At 38.0% G+C, this 19,795-nt stretch overlaps 1 protein-coding gene across 1 annotated transcript in view; it reads right to left on the bottom strand.

Moving 5' to 3' along the window:
• Positions 1–3,328: 3,328 nt before the first annotated feature.
• The window catches only part of LOC113041073 (uncharacterized), a 43,173-nt gene continuing 26,706 nt past the window's right edge, over positions 3,329–19,795 (bottom strand). The window contains exons 3-7 of the mRNA XM_026199370.1: positions 15,834–15,903; positions 15,668–15,755; positions 13,745–14,286; positions 10,121–10,240; positions 3,329–4,383 (exon numbers count right to left, since the gene is read on the bottom strand). Of these exons, the coding sequence (XP_026055155.1) occupies positions 3,919–4,383; positions 10,121–10,240; positions 13,745–14,286; positions 15,668–15,755; positions 15,834–15,903 (1,285 nt within the window). The 3' untranslated portion in view covers positions 3,329–3,918. The remainder of the gene's footprint in view (positions 4,384–10,120; positions 10,241–13,744; positions 14,287–15,667; positions 15,756–15,833; positions 15,904–19,795) is intronic.

Below are 19,795 nucleotides of genomic sequence, written 5' to 3'. Positions count from 1 at the left end.
GTCATAAGGTGCAACTTTATTAAAAAAGTAAAAACAAATATTTATATGAATTATTTTTTTTTACATATATAGAAAACATTACAATCTTTTTTTTCACACAGAATATTACTAAACAGATGTTTTATATATATATATATATACACTATTCTCTGTGTTACACTTTGGATGGACCACACATAAACTCAGTTAAGCCAAAGACATATGCTGGGGAAGCGGTGTTTACAATGTACACACTTCACAACATACAACCTAAACAGCAGAAATAGAAACCTTTCACTGCTTTTTAAAACATCAATACCAGAGCTTTTCTTTTATAATATAGTTATGTTGCATTGCAGTACACTCTATATACATGCGATTTGGTCTGTTTTGTCATGATAGAATGTCTATTTCTGTTTAACCACAAATGGTTTGAGTGAACAAGAAGCATCACATAAGTCAATACGTCTGTTGAACGCAAGCAGATGGATTTTTTATAGATATTTTATTTACATACATACCAATAAATATCATACTTTGGGCATGCCATTTCTCGGCCTCTTTTAAGAACAAACATGTGGTTGAAAAAACAATAAACCCTTGTGCAACCTGTACAAATCACACCCTGAAAGATCTAGTTTTCATCAAAAACAATGCACGGCCGGACGAACGGTTCTCCCAGCCTCACTCAGAAGCGACAACATCAAAAGCACCGATCCACCCTGCAATACAAAGCAAGCCCTGTGCTAGAAAGACAGATTCAGGATTGGGAGGAACCGCCAAACCAAAGCTAAGTTGGAGCACACTTCCTCCCTCAATATTGCAAACGTCAAATCACAAGGACACATGTTAATAATGGCAGGGAGGGCCTACAGTTGCCTTGAGACCAGATCCCTGCCATTTTGGACGAGTCCTGGATCAGATATGTGTTTTGTGCTCCCTGAGAAGATCCATAACCTCTCAGCAGCAGCCGTCTGTGGCGTCTCCACTTCCCATTTGGTGACTGGTATTCTGTTTTTTGGCACTATGTCTTATAGTGAGAGGCACGGGAATGAATCATACATTATATCTGTTGCACCAGAGAGGAGAGGAAAAAAAAGAAAGCTTTTGTTTCCAGAAGCATGCATTGCGAGCAAGGAAATAGTTGCAGCCTATACTTGAACAGAACAGTGGAACACGTGAATGGCAGTGATAGTAGCTTTCTCAACACGTTGCTACAAGTGGAAACAAGTTAACCAATACAGTTTTATAAGAAAATAGAGTGACATAAAAATCTTTAATCTTAGTACATTTTAAAACTGACATGACAAACCCAACGTTTCTCACCAGAGGATGCATGTGACATGGATGAGGACAGTATATTGGTTATTTATCCTTAATGAAATCTATCTATCCATCCCTGAGCTGATAATTTCTTGGCCCTCTCGAATCCCAAAATCCCTTTCCTCTGAGCTTTCCTGTAGCCTTCTAACATACTTCAATGATCTGAATATGCTTGGTGCAGTGAAGTCACCAACCATGCATTGGAGATGTTTTATTTCATGCCGACGGCCCTCAGAAGTCTTCGGGGATCATCTTGAATGGTTTCCCCTTGCAGATGTTGTTCCACTGTGCTATTATTTCCCCATGATCCTAACCCAAGCTCCCGTGCATGTGGGAAAGGCATTGTTTACAATAGGATCAAGTCACACAGACAGCCTAGAATATGAGACAGTTTCTAAAAGACATTTACTAGTGACCATAAGCCTTGTGCTGTGTTTTCCTTGGACACTGTCTCCATGAAATGCTGCCGTCAGCGAAGCCAGCCGGAGGCCCAGCGAGCTGCGGAGCAGTACTGGCACATACTGAACTGAGAACAGTGGATCGAGAGTGGCCCCGGCCAAACTAGAAGCATTTATTGCCCTCTGTACGCATACCACAACGTTCCAGCACACTGACGCTACAAGCCTCATAAACTCTCATGTTAACAATGGCCATTGAAAATGACATGTTAACTAGCTAGGCTGAGGCATCCCGAAAAATCTTGTAGAATCTTCCTACTTTCTGTTAATATTGCAAAACTTGTGAGAAACGAGTGGAATATCACTAAAACTATCTGACACATCCAAAGATTGGGCAGAAGTGGCATGCTATAGACGAAATAACCAAAAATCAAAAGAAATGTAGAGCTAATGCACTTACACAGCCATAAAGTGACATTTATGCAGGCCCACATTGAATCTGCATCCGCAAAACTCCACAGAAAGCTCTGCAAAATTGTTTATTGATTATTTTGATTATTATTTTCGATATTTAATCAATTAAATATTCATATCGATAAATAATTATTGTTTAGTTATTATTTAAATAGAGAGATACCCACACTCCAGTTCAAAAGTTTTGGGTCAGTAAGATGTATTCTTTTATTCAGCTGATATAATATTACAAACTATTTTTGTAACATTAAGCAGCACACCTATTTTCAACATTGGTAATGACAATAAGAAGAAGAAATGTTTATTGAATTAAAAAAACGTAAAAAAATTATATTTTAAAATATATAAAAATGAGTCAGTTTGAACTGTAATAATATTGCTGTTTTGACTGTATGTTTGATTAAATAAATGCATCCTTGGTGAGCCTTAAAAAAAATAATAAAAAAATAAATCATACAGACCCTAAACATTTGAGCATTAGTGAATACAAAATTTTTTATTATATGTATTTTATTGTAAAAGTAATAATTATGGTATCTAATGCATTAAGATAACCAGGTAGCTTCATTAAACCCATTTTAGCACCATTTTCTTCTCCAGGGTCAGTGCCAAAAAAAATAATTCTGCAGATTCCACTTGGGCCTTACTGCAAGTTACATGCGTACTGAAAATGGCCAGACATACTTTATGTACACCACCTAAACTGTCAGACCACATACATAATGTTTAAGGTGGAAAACAAGAGAAGTTAACTCTGTATTCTGTTGTTTCAGCTAAACTAACACTGATGGTGGCTAGCCGTCTCAAGCTGAGAGAACCAGTCAGGTGTGTTTTCAGAGCAGGAGGGGAGGGGCTAAAGCTAACGCCTCATGTGATCCCTGTGTTAATGTGAAGGTAGTGCTCACACGGCAGTGAGATTGACCAACAGTGTGTCCAGTGTGATTTTACACAGCCCATCAAAAGCTTGGAACAATTAAGATTTTTTTTTAATGTTCTTGAAAGTTTCTTAATTTCACACAGGCTGTATTTCTGATCAATAATACAGAAATATTACTACAAACAATATTATTTAAATGTTAATGTTTTCTATTTAGATATATTTGTTCCTGTGATCATTATTTCAGAAGGATCACGTGACACTGAAGACTGAAATAATCATGCTGAAAATTCAGCTTTGCATCACAGGAATACATTACATATTAAAATATATCCATTTAAAAAACTGATATTTAAATTGTAGTAATATTAAACCGTTTTACTGAATTTATGGTATTTTTGATCGAATAATTACAGTCTAAGTGAGAAATTTCTTACTAAAACATTAAAAATCTTAATCTTAATTACTCCAGACGTTTGGCTGGCGTGTATGTAATCAGATGCAAACTCCCCTGTGCTACAGTGAGTCTTAAAGTCATATTGATTTTAACCCTGCAGTAAACTATCATTACCAACTGTAGCATGGTGGAAAAACCAGTCTAGATCCCTGGATTGGGTGTCCATGCCTGTCAGCTAAAAACAGCTCGGCTGCAGGTCTGGTTCAGCCAATGCAGTGTTGTTTTGTTTGCATGAGTTGCAGCTGATTGTGGACTCCTATGGTAAAAATAAATATACATTGGTTGTGTGGTTGTGTAGGTTGGCGTGTGTTTGGCAGCTGTAGAGTGTGTATCTTCTCATTTGACAGAAGGCTGCAGTTTGTTTTCCCCCCTCTGTAGGTGCTTAATTTGATGGTTAAAGTTAGGCTTTTTTATAGCCCCGTAACGTACATTTCCATGCCGTCGTTAAAGGTAAAAATAGTGGTGGTGCTCGCTGCGTTTGCGCCCTGCTTCACGTCGCCGATAGTCTCGTAAAAGTTTTCGCAGGTCATGGCTCTGCCTGGAACCTGGACGGGTTTCTTTCTAGGCTTCAGCGTGTTGCTGGCCAGCTTCTCCCGTTTCCGATGGGAGTCGATGGTGGCGTAGGCCGGGTCTGACTCTTGCGCCAGGCCCCGGGGCCACGTCTTTTCGCCTACAGGCTCGTAGCAGGGCTCCTCCTGGGGGGCACTCCTCCCCCACGACTCCTCCCCTGCAGCACCGGCGGAAGGCCATCCCGCATCGCCCCCGTCCATCGCTTGGGACACACCAGAGGCCACCGGCCTGCTGTCCTCCTGGCTTTGACCCTGCTGGTGTTTCCTCTTCAGGGTCTTACAAACGGTAGAGTACATGTCAGAGATCTGAGGACAGAGAGAGAGAGAGAACCGCAGAATGAGAAACAGTTAAGAGCCTTCCAAAGATCAGCTTTGCCAAAGAGGATTTCGTAATAATAACCATCCTGGGGCGCATTCTCAAGTTACAATTATGCTGCTGAAGGAGTTACAAAAAACACACTGATTTCAGAATTTGTAAAGTTCATTTCAACCAGCATCTGCTATCTACAACTTGTCTGTGCAGTTACTAGGGTGTTCTGGTTGGTTGCTAGGTTGTTGTAGGTAGTTGATAGGCTGTTTTGAGTGGTTGTTTATTCTTGGTTGTTGCTAGGGTGTTCTGGTTGGTTGCTAGGTTGTTTTAGGTAGTTGCTAGGCTGTTTTGAGTGGTTGTTTATTCTTGGTTGTTGCTAGGGTGTTCTGGTTGGTTGCTAGGTTGTTGTAGGTAGTTGCTAGGCTGTTTTGAGTGGTTGTTTATTCTTGGTTGTTGCTAGGGTGTTCTGGTTGGTTGCTAGGTTGTTTTAGGTAGTTGCTAGGCTGTTTTGAGTGGTTGTTTATTCTTGGTTGTTGCTAGGGTGTTCTGGTTGGTTGCTAGGTTGTTTTAGGTAGTTGCTAGGCTGTTTTGAGTGGTTGTTTATTCTTGGTTGTTGCTAGGGTGTTCTGGTTGGTTGCTAGGTTGTTGTTGGTAGTTGTTAGGCTGTTTTGAGTGGTTGTTTATTCTTTGTTGTTGCTAGGGTGTACTGGTTGGTTGCTAGGTTGTTTTAGGTAGTTGCTAGGCTGTTTTGAGTGGTTGTTTATTCTTGGTTGTTGCTAGGGTGTTCTGGTTGGTTGCTAGGTTGTTGTTGGTAGTTGTTAGGCTGTTTTGAGTGGTTGTTTATTCTTTGTTGTTGCTAGGGTGTACTGGTTGGTTGCTAGGTTGTTTTAGGTAGTTGCTAGGCTGTTTTGAGTGGTTGTTTATTCTTGGTTGTTGCTAGGGTGTTCTGGTTGGTTGCTAGGTTGTTATAGGTAGTTTCTAGGCTGTTTTGAGTGGTTGTTTATTCTTGGTTGTTGCTAGGGTGTTCTGGTTGGTTGCTAGGTTGTTATTGGTAGTTGCTAGGCTGTTTTGAGTGGTTGTTTATTCTTTGTTGTTGCTAGGATGTACTGGTTGGTTGCTAGGTTGTTGTAGGTAGTTGCTAGGCTGTTTTGAGTGGTTGTTTATTCTTGGTTGTTGCTAGGGTGTTCTGGTTGGTTGCTAGGTTGTTGTTTGTAGTTGCTACGCTGTTATGAGTGGTTGGTGATCATCAGTCTGACACGTGGTGTAGGTTATTACTACTACTAGGGCATTCCAAGTGCTTGCTAAGTTGTTTTGGGTGGTTAGTAAGTTGTGCTTGGGGGTTGCTAGGGTGTTTTAAGTGGTTGCTTAGCTGTTCTGGGTGGTTGCTAGGTTGTTCTAAGTGGTTGTTAGGTTGGTTTTGTGGTTCCTATGCTGTTATGTGTACTAGGTTGTACTAAGGAATTGTTAAGTTGTACTTGGTGGTTGGCATGATTTTTTTGGGCAATTGCTATGATGGTCTAAGTGTTTCTAGGGTATTCTAGATGGTTGCTAGAGTATTCCAAATGGTTGCTATGGTATTCTAGATGGTTGCTAGGGTGTTTTAAGCAAGAAGATTGTTCAGTGTGGCTACTAGTTGGTTGCATACTTGCCTCATCTTTTTGATATTTGTTTATCTCCATCAATTTAAATTTTTTTTTAATCAGGTTTATTCTTGAAGTTTGATGACTTATAAAAGTGACAGCATGCCTTTTCTCAACAAGACCGTAATTTGAAGTATAATTTACAATACATAAACAATTAATAATCAGATGTAATGATTTAATCAATAGTAATAGAGACAACTGGCTAAGCAAGGTAAAAGTAAAAAGGCAACAGGATAGATAAGAGTTGACACATCACAACCTCTAATATGCCTGAAGTTGTAGTATACGCACTGCACTGATGCCTGCAGCACTGAGTGTTTGACTCGTGTGTCATAGTGTGTGTGGTAACAGGACTCTGCTTGCACACAGCAGAAACATGACCCACTTTAGACCGACAGAGTCAGTGTAAATGCTCTTATCTGTTACCTAACCTGCAGATAAGCCTGTTAAACTTTCACCACAGCGGCCCACCGAGACACCATTAACCCTCTAACCAGACAGAAGCTATTAAGGTAGGAAGATTTCCCACAATCCTCCTCTAATGTCCATGTGTGGTCTATTACACTATTTAGGGGTGTGCGATATTTATAATCTACGATAATATTGCAATTGTTGTTTTAACAAAGTGCGAGCTGACAGTATGTTACTCACTTTGCAAAAAACTAAAGTCCAAAAGCATTAACTGTGTGATGAAGCCTGTTAGAATGCCCTTATAATTTAAGTTATGAACCTAAAAAATACTCCTATATATATGTGTGAATATATGATATGTGAATATATGATATTGTACTTAAAAATTGTTTTTTCAGAATATCAGTGTGCAAGGATGACCACAAATGTGATTGATTCTGTACAACCGTTTAACGAACAAGAAGTTAATATTGAGCAGCTTACATTATAACGTGAACAATGTCTGTTTGTTTCTGTTTTGCCAATGAAAATACAATTACAAACAAAGCTGAAGTAGAACATTTGTGCATCTCAGAGCAACACTGTGATGTTTTGTTCCTGTTTTTGAACTAATAATTTCATTCAATTATTGATTCATGAAGAGAGTCACTTGCTTTGTTTCTAAATGAATCAGCCATTTCGAACAAATCATTTAAATTTAATGAGTCAATTAATCACTCACTAAAACAGGTGCTTTGTCTCAAATTGAACACTTCCCTACTATATTGTTTGTGAAAAATAGTTTGCCAAAAGAATTTACAGTATTCATATTTAGATATTGTCAATATTGCCCTAACACTGATGTGTGTGTGTGTGTGTGTGTGTTCACCTCACATGCCCTCTCTGTGGTAGATGACATTTAGCACTCCCAGCTCAATGGCATGTGTAAAATCTCAGTCAAGAATTCAACTCGGCTCTTCAACTCACATAGTGACCTTTATGGCAGTCATGTGTACAGGCTGAGGAGATGTTATGGCATGAATCGAGCTGTGGATGCGATTGCGTTTGTCATGCTAACACCTCTAACCAGTCTGAAAACAGCACTGCAGCGTTCAGTATTTTAGCCTTTACTGTAATCTGCAGGCCACGGCACGATGAACACAGGCATGACTGGACCAGACGATTTTAAGAAAACCGCTGAGTTTGATGTTGTTTGAAACTCCCAAATGTGTGTGTGTCTGTGTGCGCCCTGCTGATCTCTTTTCCTCCATGTCGAGCATTGTTTACTGTGCTGTGCAGCGCTTTGCAGAGCGAGAGGAAATCACAATGACTGGGGTTTCAAAACACTCTGCAGCTGTTGAGAAAGCCTTGAGAGGTTTTTTTCTCCTTCCTCTTGCTCGCTCACTGTCTTTTCTTTCCCTCTCTCTTGTTACTCTCTTATTGCTCTCTCTTTCTCATTCCCTTACAATCTCCCCCAACACAAACACACACACACACTTCTTCTCCCTCATTTCTCTTTCTCTTGACAAATGCAGTTTTCTGAGGCAACTCAATCTAACATGACTTGCAGCAAATGTTACCCACATTTGAACAGGTGTCACAAATACAATGGGAATTTAAATGTTTGGAGATTTCTAATTAAGATTATATTATGTAATTACAATATATAAATAGCAAACAATTACAAATGTAAATTAATAATGTAGTAATATAATAAATTGCATGCCTTTTTATGAACTTAGACAGAAACTACAGGGAATACTTTTAAAGGATGAATTTGTCACAATGCACAACCCTTTAAATGAACTGAAAAAAAGAATAAAGAGTTCAAAAAGTCTAAAGATGTTTTTTAGTCCAGTCCAGTGATTTTTCCCATGGTGAGTATAATGTGTAAAGTGAAGTGGAGCAGAGGGCCATGCAGTGTCCCGCCCACACATCTCATGATATGAACCTGGGTGTGTCTGGACAAGAGAAGGAATGAGCAGAGATGTGAGAGAGCCGGAGCGTGGAGGAGTGTACTCAGCTCACACACTTCCATCTGAGCAAGACGTTCAGCTTACTGTTACACTGCTATCCAACAAAATAAGTGTAGAATGTCATTTTCAAAGTACGTTCAATGCCACCCTTGTTGCACATATATAGTATGCTTGTATGCATTTATGTAGATTAATTAGCATATGCATATAAATCCATTGCATTATTTGATTTTATTTAAATAAAGATTTTTAAAAGGCATTTATTCTAATTTCTTAGAATCTGTTCATGCAAAAAAAAAAAAAAAAAAATATATATATATATATATATATATATATATATATATATATATATATATATATTACATATATATTATATTATATATATAGTCAGGTAAAAAGTACAATTAATTGTTAAAATATGGCTAGCTATGGAACAAACAATACAATTCAAATACATACAGTAAATTTAAGGCCTGAGTGTATCTTGAACTAAGATTGCTTTTACTTCCTCTAAAAAATGTCCTTGTTTTAACCAACTATGTTTAGAGAGCTTTATATTTAAAACAACAAAACTACTTAAACTTTATTTGACATACCGGTTTACTATTGTTCAAAAGTTAAGTGTATATTATTAAGCACCATGACTGTTATATACATTGATAATAATAATACATATTTCTTAAGCAGCAGATCAGTATATTATACTGATTTCTGAAGTTTCATGTGACACGGAAGACTGGAGTAATGATGCTGAAGATTCTGTTTTATCACACAAATAAAATACATTTTAAAATATATTCAGATATCAAACCTTTTTTTATTGTAATAATATTTCACAATTTTACCTTTTTTTGTATTTTTGTATTTCAGATTAAAACAAATGCAGCCTTGCTGAGCATAAGAAATTGTAAATATTAAAAACAAAAATAAAATAAATCTTTAAGACTCCAAACTATTAGTCTATTTTTAGTCTTTAAGTATTATATTACAATACTTTGCTTTTTTATTACACCATTACCATTAAGGGTTTTATTTTACCTCAAAAGGAGACAACACTGATAAAGAAAACCTTTTTTTATTTATTTTTTTCAGTGATAATGCTGCATATAACTTCCTATTAGAATCTGTATCTATTCTTCAAACATAATCTACACTACACATATTGGCTCTAAATGCTTTTATCTGAATCCAAGTTGTAAGTATTGATTGGCCACAGGAAGTTAATTAAACACAAGTTGACCCAGAGTGGCTGTCTTTCCTGACTTCTCATATTCCTTCTCTCCTTCCCTCACACAAACCCTGAACGGACAGTCAACAAGCACAGTCTACAGACCTTTGACCTGCCTGTTAGTCAAGCCATTCAAGAGAGAGAGAGAGAGAGAGAGAGAGAAGGAGAGAGAGAAAGAGAGAGAGAGAGAGAGAGAGAGAGAGAGAGAGGGAGGGAGAGATTCGCGAGGGGGAGGGAGAAAAGAAGGCTCAAACTTTCTCTCTCGCTTTCAAGCCACACATTTTTTAGACTGCAGCCATCATTCTACCCACTTCCTGTCCCAGAAAACACTCTTTACTGACACACAAGGGACAGACCAAAGAGATCCGAAAAGTTCGCAAGTGGTCCTGAGATTTAGAGGTCAAAGGTCAAAGTCTGAAACCTGATCCCTTCATGCAAACATAGACCAAAAGTCATGACCCCGTCTGTAGTGCTGGGATAGCGAGGCAGACGTTACCTCCACGGCGGTGGGATGGCTGTGTCCGTTCTCCAGCTGAGGAGCCCCTGGCACCATCATCTCGTCCTCTTCTGGTGGTTTCCAAATGTACTGCTCTCCGTTGCCCATGAAGACCGCCTCCTGTTGGACACACGAGGAACATGCGAGCTGGTCAGGTCTCCTCAAGCACTGCTAATGCAAACAGACTGATTTTTGTGTGTTCTGAATTCTAATTCGTTTTGTGAACGAATCAATTATTGCAATGAATCAACAACTCTTGTTCACAAAAAGATTCTGAATCATTAATCTCCAGTTCAACTGATTCAATTCTACTGTCTAACTGATTAAAAATGGCTGAAAATGTTCACAACTTTAGGACATCAAAGATATAGATTAGTTTGCTTCTGAACAGATTTGGAGAAATGTAGCATTACATCACTCATTGAATGGGTGCCGTCAGAATGAGAGTCCAAACAGCTGATAAAAACATCACAATGTCCACACCATGATTCCTTACAAACATGCAACTTTTGACTTCACAAGATAAGTTGATTAATGGACTGGAGTAGTGTGGATTGCTTGTGGATTATGTTTTATCAGCTGGTTGAACTCTCATTCTGACGGCACCCATTTGGGGTGAGTACATTTTTAGCAAATGTTAATTTTTTTGTGAACTATTCCTTCAACAACAGGGTTTTATTGTTAACTAAAAAAAAAAAAAATGTTGGTAACTGAAATAAATCTGAAATACAATAAAATATAAATATTACATGAAAAACGCCTACTAAGTAAAATACGTTTAAGCTGAAGCAATACAATTACTGGAAATAAATACATTTGAAACTGAAATAGTAATAAAAAAAAAAATTATGAAAAAAAGAATTGTACAAATATAAAATATAAGCTAAATATTAATGAAAACTAGAATTTTGTGCACAAGAATCTGAAATAACACTGTTAACAGCTCACTGCCCTAGTGAGCTGAAAAATAACACTCAAATGTATTTGAAATATAATTCTTGAAATGTATATTTCATTCTAAGTATACTACAAATATATCAACATATTTATGTACTTAATAAAAATACCCCACAACTGTACTTTTGGTATACTAAACTGCATGTGTACTTAAAGTCTGCTAAAATGGGTAACACATTTTCTATTTAATTTACTTTAATTGTGTGGAAGTAGTCCTGAAGTCCAAGTAAAGATTCGGATTGTGCTAAAGTGGAACTATTGCAAGTATACTTCAGGTACACTTTAAGGTACACTTTAAATACCTTGCATTTGAAGAATGATATTAATCAAAGATCAAACAATCCATATCAATAGTGATGTTAAAACAGATTTTAGGCTTTATAATGAAGACTTTGTGCTCAAGTAGCACTCCAAATAAGGTTTAATTATATATATATATATATATTCTTACCAGTTAGTCTTGAGCGATTTGTCAATAAATATGTTAATAGGTTTTAACTAAGCATAAAATAAATGTATTTTATATATAATACTTTTTTACTTGGGTGAAGGGGAATAAAGACCTAATTTTGGTCCGTTTGTCACAGAAAGCTTTTATATGATCTCAGAATGCTTGGATTTATTTTTATTTATTTTTTTTGCAAAAATCATATGAACCATTTAATGACTATTTATTTTTAGTTTCTTCTTTTTCTTTTTTGGAGCTTGACAGCACCAGTCCTCGTTCACTTATTCATTGCATAAAAATAAAACAGTGGGCAGTGCATTCTTCCATAATTCACCATTTGCGTCCAACCGAACAACAAAAGAAAGTCATGCTGGTCTGGAACGACATGAACTGTTGCTTTAATTTAGGACTGATTGGTGTTTGTTTCTACAATGGAAATGTTCTGTGTGTTAATCATTACAGGAGCAGATATGTATGCTGTATAGAGAGTCAGTGATTAAAGAGGGAAAGAAACACACCTCCTGTATGAATGATTAATACTAACAGATGAATGGCTACAGTGTTTGCTGCTATTTATTTCCCTGGCTGAAGCAACTACCTGTTCCTCCCTGATGATTTAACAAAAAACCCATGGCGAGGCAGGCAGCCTGCCAACAGCCCTTACATAATCCAGCCCTGGAGTGACACATGTGCCACACAATCATACTGCATGCTCGCTTTCACGTAAACTCCAACAATGTTTGCTCTAGATGCAGGTTTGGCTAATGCAGGTCAAAGACACACACACACACATCGTTTAGCCTTCCTTAAACATCAAATGGCACACTGTAAGTCAGATTTAGAAAGACAAGTATGCACTGAATACAATATGGCGCCTGTGTAAAGATTTTTATCTTTATATGTATGTGGCAAATAAATAGCACAGACACACACATAAAGACAAGTAGAGCAGAGCTGAGTTAACAGGAAGACTGGATCATCATCCGATGATTGTCTGTGTGTTTTCCATTTTAAAGGCACCATCATTCCACATGGCTGGTCTGATCTCTGCGAGGCTTTTCTGTCCTTGAAAGCCGAACACAACATAAACAGGTATCAGCTGACAGACGGACAGGAATATGGGTGAAATGCAAACAAACAAACACACACACACACACACACACACACACAAACACACACACACACACACACACACCCCTAAAAAAATCTGACAATGCATAACTTCGATGCCAATAGAATGTTTTGTCATTTCAAATGAGTAAGATTCCGGGCAAGGAAACATTTTAACACTTGGTAATGTTTATTTCTTGAACCCATTTTAATCAAAAACATTGTAACATATAAACTTCTAAAAGATTTGCCATGTAAATGTCATCATCAGTAATATTCATATCAGTCATGAAGGTTTTTGATAATGCTTCAGGTTGGTGAATGTAAGGGATATTTTTATAGGAAACAGCACTCTCTAGTGGCCCAAACGTATAACTGCACTACCAGGCCCTGCATTTAAGTGCTTGCTATTTACACCAGTGCAAACGACAGACAATTATAACCCTTTTCTCTCACTTACTGTTATTATTATTATTTTTCAATTGCCTGGAAATCAAATGCAAGAACTTGGAATTGCTACAGATGGGTCCTCATCTAATAGGCCCATCTTTAGCAATGCCAAGTTCTTGCATTAGTTTATCTGCAGAAAATGGGATTGGTGCAAAATAAACCATGATGCTACAATGTTCCGAGTCTTGGCATGGCATTGCTATGTGTTCTGAGTGTTTAGTGCAGTACTGTGCGGATGCTAGGGTGTTCTATGTGGTACATATGCAGTAACTAAGTTGTTCTGAGGTTTAAGTGAGTTATGGATGTTTCTGGGTGGATGATAGCGAGTTGCTAAGCCATTACTAAGTTGTTTTAAGTGTTTAGTGAATTGCTGGGTGTTCTGGATGGTTGCTTGGGTGTTGCTGAGCAGTTATAATGTTGTTCTGTGGTTTATGTTAATTATCGGTTGCTGTGGTGTTCTGGATGGTTGCTAAAGATCGCTTAAAGATTTTTACTGCATTAGTATAGTTGCTAGGGTGTTGTAGATGGTTACTTGAAAGAGTGTTCTCCAGACATATCTGATCCACTCTTAAAGGTTTCTGTCATATTCTGAGTTATGAGCTGAGGCTGTTTTTCTATATCTGTTCTGAACCTGTGTGGCTGATCAGTGTCATATTCACCTTTGGGAAATTGGGTAGGTGGAACGGTTCCACTGTTTTCCTAGGCAAGGTGCTGCTGGAGGACTCGCTGCTGGACATGCTCTGGTGCTCTCTTTCTCCATCCTCCAGCACTTCCTCCCTCCTGCCGCGCTCCAGCTTCTTCACCTTCCGTATGGAGGCGTACTCCGCCGTCACTTCGTCTTGACTCACGCCGTTCACGACTCCTCTGCTTCCACCCCGGCCGTTCCCATCGAGCACCGGGCTGTGTGCATGGCGCTGAGTGGGCGTGTTGTTTGATGACGAGACTGGGGCAGCAGGTGGGGCAGCTTTATCAGGCCCCGCCCCTTTGATCCCAACACTCTCGTACAGGCCGTCATCTGGAGGGAGGAATGTGGGAGAGGAGCGGCGGCAGACTTCAGAGTAGGTGTGCTCACGTTCCTCATTCTCATTTTTGTTGTGAACACGAGGCAGCTGGCGGCCTGGGCTGGGACGGAGGTCAGAATTGGAGCGGCGGGTATGCAGGAGAAGAAGGTCCATGCTGGCCGGCCGGCTCTTGGGGGCGCCTGTCAATCAAAATAACACCGAATAATATGAGAGAGATGGGAAAGAGGACTGAGATTAATGTTTGGAGTAATGATGTCATATTGGATAAAATACTGAACGTGTACATATATAAAGGGTAAATAAAATCCAAAATGTAATTAAAAATGACACATTTGACATTACTCCAGGCAAACACAAGAGGGCAGACCATTACTATTTGATTATCTGGTATTTTGACCACACTTTCACAATCTTACATATGTTTAAACCTGCTTACAGACAGTAAAATGAGTTTAAAGTCAACATGAAACTACACTGGCAACAAAAAATTAGCATTTTGGTTTCTAAAAAGAGTCAATTTAAGCATTTACCTATCCGGTTTAGCCTAGCCTATTTAGCAAGGCAGTAGTTTAGGTGACTAGTTTAGCATAACAAGGAACGTTCTCACACCATTCGATAACATTTTTAAAAGTTCTATTTTTAGGACAAAACATTCTAAAATAGTGTTTATGAACATTCTTATCACTTATTTAATATTTGATATACAGTCTGATAACGCTGAGAGAAAACATTCTTACGATGTCTGTTTTTACTTGACGAACGAGAGAAAATATACTGATATCAACATCCTCATAACATTCTTATAATGTGATCTATACTTGTTCTCAACCTCGAGAGAACATTTTCTAAGTAAACATTCAAGTAACGTTATATTTTCGGTAGAAACGAAATTAGTACAACGTTGTAAGAAATGTGTTTTTGTTTATCTTTAAATAACATTCTAATCACGGCAAGAATTCTTAGAATATTAAGAAGGAATGTTCAAATAATGTTATATCTTGGGGGGAAATAAAGTTAGTAGAAAATTGTAATAACGTTTTTAGGAAGCTTTAAGTAATATTCTAATCACAAAACAATCACTGGACATTTTAAAATGTGTAGAATATTTAAAAGAAATTTTTTTGTAAGCTTTAAACAGTGTTGTAATTCTGATTTGGAATGGTGTAGACTGATGATTTGTGGATATTATGATCAGGAGCATGTACTACAAAAATAAATCAGGTCAATCTTGATTTGGCATTGATATGAATTGGGTATTGCTTTCCTTCTTATTGTGTATTTAGTGTTTTACACATTAAATAAAGCTGAGTCTCCCTTAGTCTGGATGTAAAAGATTAGAAGTCAGTGTATATAAGGCTTTGGGATGTGTGTGTTCTGTTTGTCACTCTCAGCCTCGCTGATCACACGTCTGTGGCAGTGGGAAGATGAGCTCGTAAACATCGGACCATGACAAGTCTCTGGAGACGTCAGCCCTTGCACACACATGCGTCGACCAGTGCATATGTGCGTACGTGTGGTAAATGAGTCTTGTGTAGAGTTACATCTGTCTGTCTCTCTCACCATTGGCGTTGCAGGGCAGCCTGTGCATGTCATGCAGGCGGGTGTCAGATTTACTCATTGAGTTCAGCTTGGACTGACGCAGAGCAGCCTGAAATAAAACATTATCATATATATGTACAGTATGTACATCAATATCAATAATTACACTGTGTGTATGCGTTCATACTTTTTTTGCACTAACGGTTTCTTTTCTCTGAGCCCCTCCGTTGGTTTGGCCATGCTTGCTCTTGCTTTTTCTGCCGACAAAATGAGAAAAACTCTTTGTGAGGAAAACATAAAATACAGCACACATGCAAGGAAATAATTGAATGATTGAAACATCCTCTAAGTAAATCACAATATTAGCTCTGTTCTAAAATGTAGTGAGCTACCTACCAAACTTTTAAGGCAACATACAGTAGGCAACATTTAAATGGACACAAACACCATTGACATGCAGGTAAAAATATAAAAAAATGTTTTTTTTTTATTATATTTGTATTTATTTTTTTAGTTTTAACCACTTGTGTTTATTTTATTTTATTTTATTTTATGTATTTATTTATTTTTTAAAGAAATTACTTTATTCAGCAAGGATGCATTACAAGTGTCAAAAGTGACAGTTTTATTTCAAATAAATGTTTTTCTTTTGAAATTCATTTTAATCAAATAATCATAATTTCCATAAAACCATAAAGCTGCACTGCTTTCAATATTGATAATAGTAGTAAATGTTTCTGGAGCAGCAGATCAGCATATTATACTGATTTCTGAAGGATCATGAGACCCTGAAAACTGGAGGAATGATGCTGAAAATACAGCTTTGATCACAGGAATAAATTACATGTTAAAATACATTCAGAAACAGCTATTTCAAATTGTAATAATATAATACAGTATTACTGTTTTTTAAGGATTATGGGTAGCGTAGTTCTTCACCTTGAATTCAGCATTTAAACACTTGATTGTGGCGTTTACATAAGCATAAATAATCAATTTAATGGTTTATCAAAAGAGATTTACCCATTTATTCTGGAGATAAATTAGGGCAATGTGCAGTGTCTAAATCAGTCGTCTATAGATTAGATTCTGTTGAGCTGCAGCCTTTGTAGCCAGCTCTCTGGGATTTGTACCAGAGCTATCGTGCACTGTTGAATAGAGCAGGAAGTAGAATTCCACTACAGCCAGTGTTTGTAATGGCTCTCTGTGGGATTGGTTTTATCTAGGGATGTCGTAATCATGAGGGACGAGATGTGTTGCAGGTGTACTGGAGGAAGAGAGAGCGAGAGGATGGAGAGGTAACCCTGACGATCCCTCCTCCCTCGCTTTTCTTCTCCTCTCATTCCCTACACACACCTGGTGTGACATCAGTTATAGCTTCTCTCTGCCTGTGAAATACACACACCTCTTTTTGTTCCTCTCACTCTCACCCCATTTTTAACATCCGCAGCATCTCTCACACTCATGCGAATCTGTGAAAGAGAGGGTTTTCTCTTTTCTCTCTCTCGTTTACTCCCTTAACTAGATGAAGACGGCTTTTATTGATGAATTGATCACGGTAGAATTTAAAAAGTAGTAATGTAATGTAATGCATAATGGCATGATGAGCGTGTGTGGTGTGTTTGTAGGTGTGAAGGCTGTGTGGCTCTGTTCCTCTGTGAAGGTCAGAATTCAGGAGGCGGGAGGGACACGTCTGCACCTGGGTATTAGTGACCCTGTGTATACACACACGACTCGCAGAATGCACTGTACACGTTGCAAGACCTCACACAGCACAATAACAGCTGCACTTCGGTACTGAGTGTGCATTGTGCAATGGTGAATGCAGCATTAGCATAGCCATGTTTTAAAGTAACATTCCAGGTTCAGTACAAGTTACAGTAATCCACAAGCAATCCACTTTCCTCCAGTCCACCGGTTAACGTCTGGTGATGTGAAAACCTCACCAGTCATCGTCCATATTCTTTAATTTAGAACAGCGTTCAGCAAGAACAGCTTTCATTTCCGAAAACCTGCAGTAATCCAACAAGAAAAAGTGTGTAAGTCTGCTTAGACCCTGATGTGAACCTAAGTACATTTCCATGTCATAGGCCTTTTTTTTTTTTTTTTTTTTTTAAATATGAGCGCTGATGTGGATTTAAACGTATGCACACTCTAAGATCAAATATGTATGTACGCACACTTTATAAATGAGGCCCAATATGTCTTGTTGCTATACTGCTAAAACAGTAAGTATTCTAATGTTTACAGATTTGCCCCATTCACTTACTGTAATTTTTTTTTTTGGGGGGGGGGCACGTTAAGGTTTCATTGCATTGAAAATAGCAGCCTGAAAATTCTTTGAAGCATCTCCTTTAATGTTCCACAGAAGAAAGTCATACTTGTTTGGAATACATGAGGGTGAGTGCATTTTCATTTTCTGCGATGGAAATGAGATGGAAACATTTTAATTCTGAAAGAGGGGCTTTACTCAATCATAATTTGTGTATCTCAGAACAATGAGCTCAGTGTGTGTTTTCCATTAGGCATCTGGTGACTTTCCAGCAACGCCAACCTGCTCTCTGAGTCGTATTTACTCTGTTTTTACCATTAGAGTGAGAATATGACACAAACACACTCGGCTTCTGTACAACAGTCGACACAATTCACAGCGAGTTGTTTTGCAGTACAGCAAAAACATGACTTTGTGGTGAGTATGCAACAAGCGAGTATAGTCCCTATTCATCTTTTCTGTGAAACATTACATAAAACAGAAATAGAACGACGCCTGAGAGTATGTGAAACTGATTTGTTGGAGGGTTTCGTTCCTTGTAATATCTCTAAGCAAAAGTCTTTGTCACAAATGAGCATCCGACGCAGAGCTTAACTTAAGGCAGCTCCCAGCGAAACGGCTCCTACAGAGGGCACGCAATCTGCTGAAGGAGTGATATTAGCATTCATCAAGTCGCTCCGCAGCAGGGAAGGAGAGATAGAGACAGAAAGAGAGACAGAACTAAAGAAAAAGAGGAGGAGGAGATGCCCTGAACACAAGAGTTTTTAAGAAGTCGATGCAGTCTTTCGACATATGAGTGGGGCGCGTCTGTGCACGAAGACTTTTATGTGCAAACGTACAAACACCAGGAATAAAGCATTAGATATGGATGGGAACTGTAAGGAATTAACCATCCTGGTTTAGATTCTGATAGCTCTCAACGATTCACTCAACGATTCTTTCAACATCCGTTCGATAACATCAGTTCCCACACGATGAGATCATTTCAGATTGGAAAGATATTACAAATCTGAATGAAATTTAAAACATGTTTTGCAAAAGGTAATTTAGCAATCATTATTAAATGTAAGTAAGAAAATTAAGCATAATTATAGAAATACAGTTATTAATAAGGCTCATTCATCTTATGAACATTTATTGTTATTTGTGTATATGTATATATATATACTACATGTAGCTAACTCTAAACCAAACCCTAACACATATAGTAACTACATGTTATTAAATAATATTACTCAGTGCTTAATTGTTAAATTGTAAGAAGGACACCTTAAAATAGAGCAACCTTTTATCTTTTAAAATTATGGATTAAATAGGAATATACATATATATATTTTTAAAAAAATATATGGAATATGGTGAATAATTTGTCCTTAGCCCTAGTGCTTTATATAAAAGATGTTTGAAGTCTGTGTGTGTGTGTGTGTTCTGGTAGCTATATTATACGATTTATGAGGAGGCAAGTGTGTATAATGACATGGGTATTACAAGGTAAACATGGTTTATGAGGACATGTTCTTCATCCCCGTAAAAACCAAATGGCTTTAAACATACTAGACAGTGTTTATAGAAATTCAAAAATGGCCAGTTTTCTGTGAGGTGTAGGGTTAAGGCAGCCATACATTGTGCGATTTCGACGCGATTTCGCAAGGTACCAACTCACACTGTATGAGTAGATCGCTTGCTATGTAAAGCCAAAGCTCACGATTTTTGTGCGCCCACTGTATGGTCCGATCGTCGAGTTGCGATTTGACTGCTCACACTATACGTGAGGAATCAACTGAATCAACATGTAGGATCCCTCAGAACCCGGATGTTTGTGGCGGTTTCTGAATAAACATGCTTTCCCGGGATAAACGCACTGCTTTAGTGATTAG

This window comes from Carassius auratus, chromosome 23, assembly GCF_003368295.1.
Source record: "Carassius auratus strain Wakin chromosome 23, ASM336829v1, whole genome shotgun sequence".
Lineage (NCBI taxonomy): Eukaryota > Metazoa > Chordata > Actinopteri > Cypriniformes > Cyprinidae > Carassius > Carassius auratus.
Note: the sequence above shows the minus strand (reverse complement) of the source record. Positions and strands in the feature narration are given on the sequence as shown.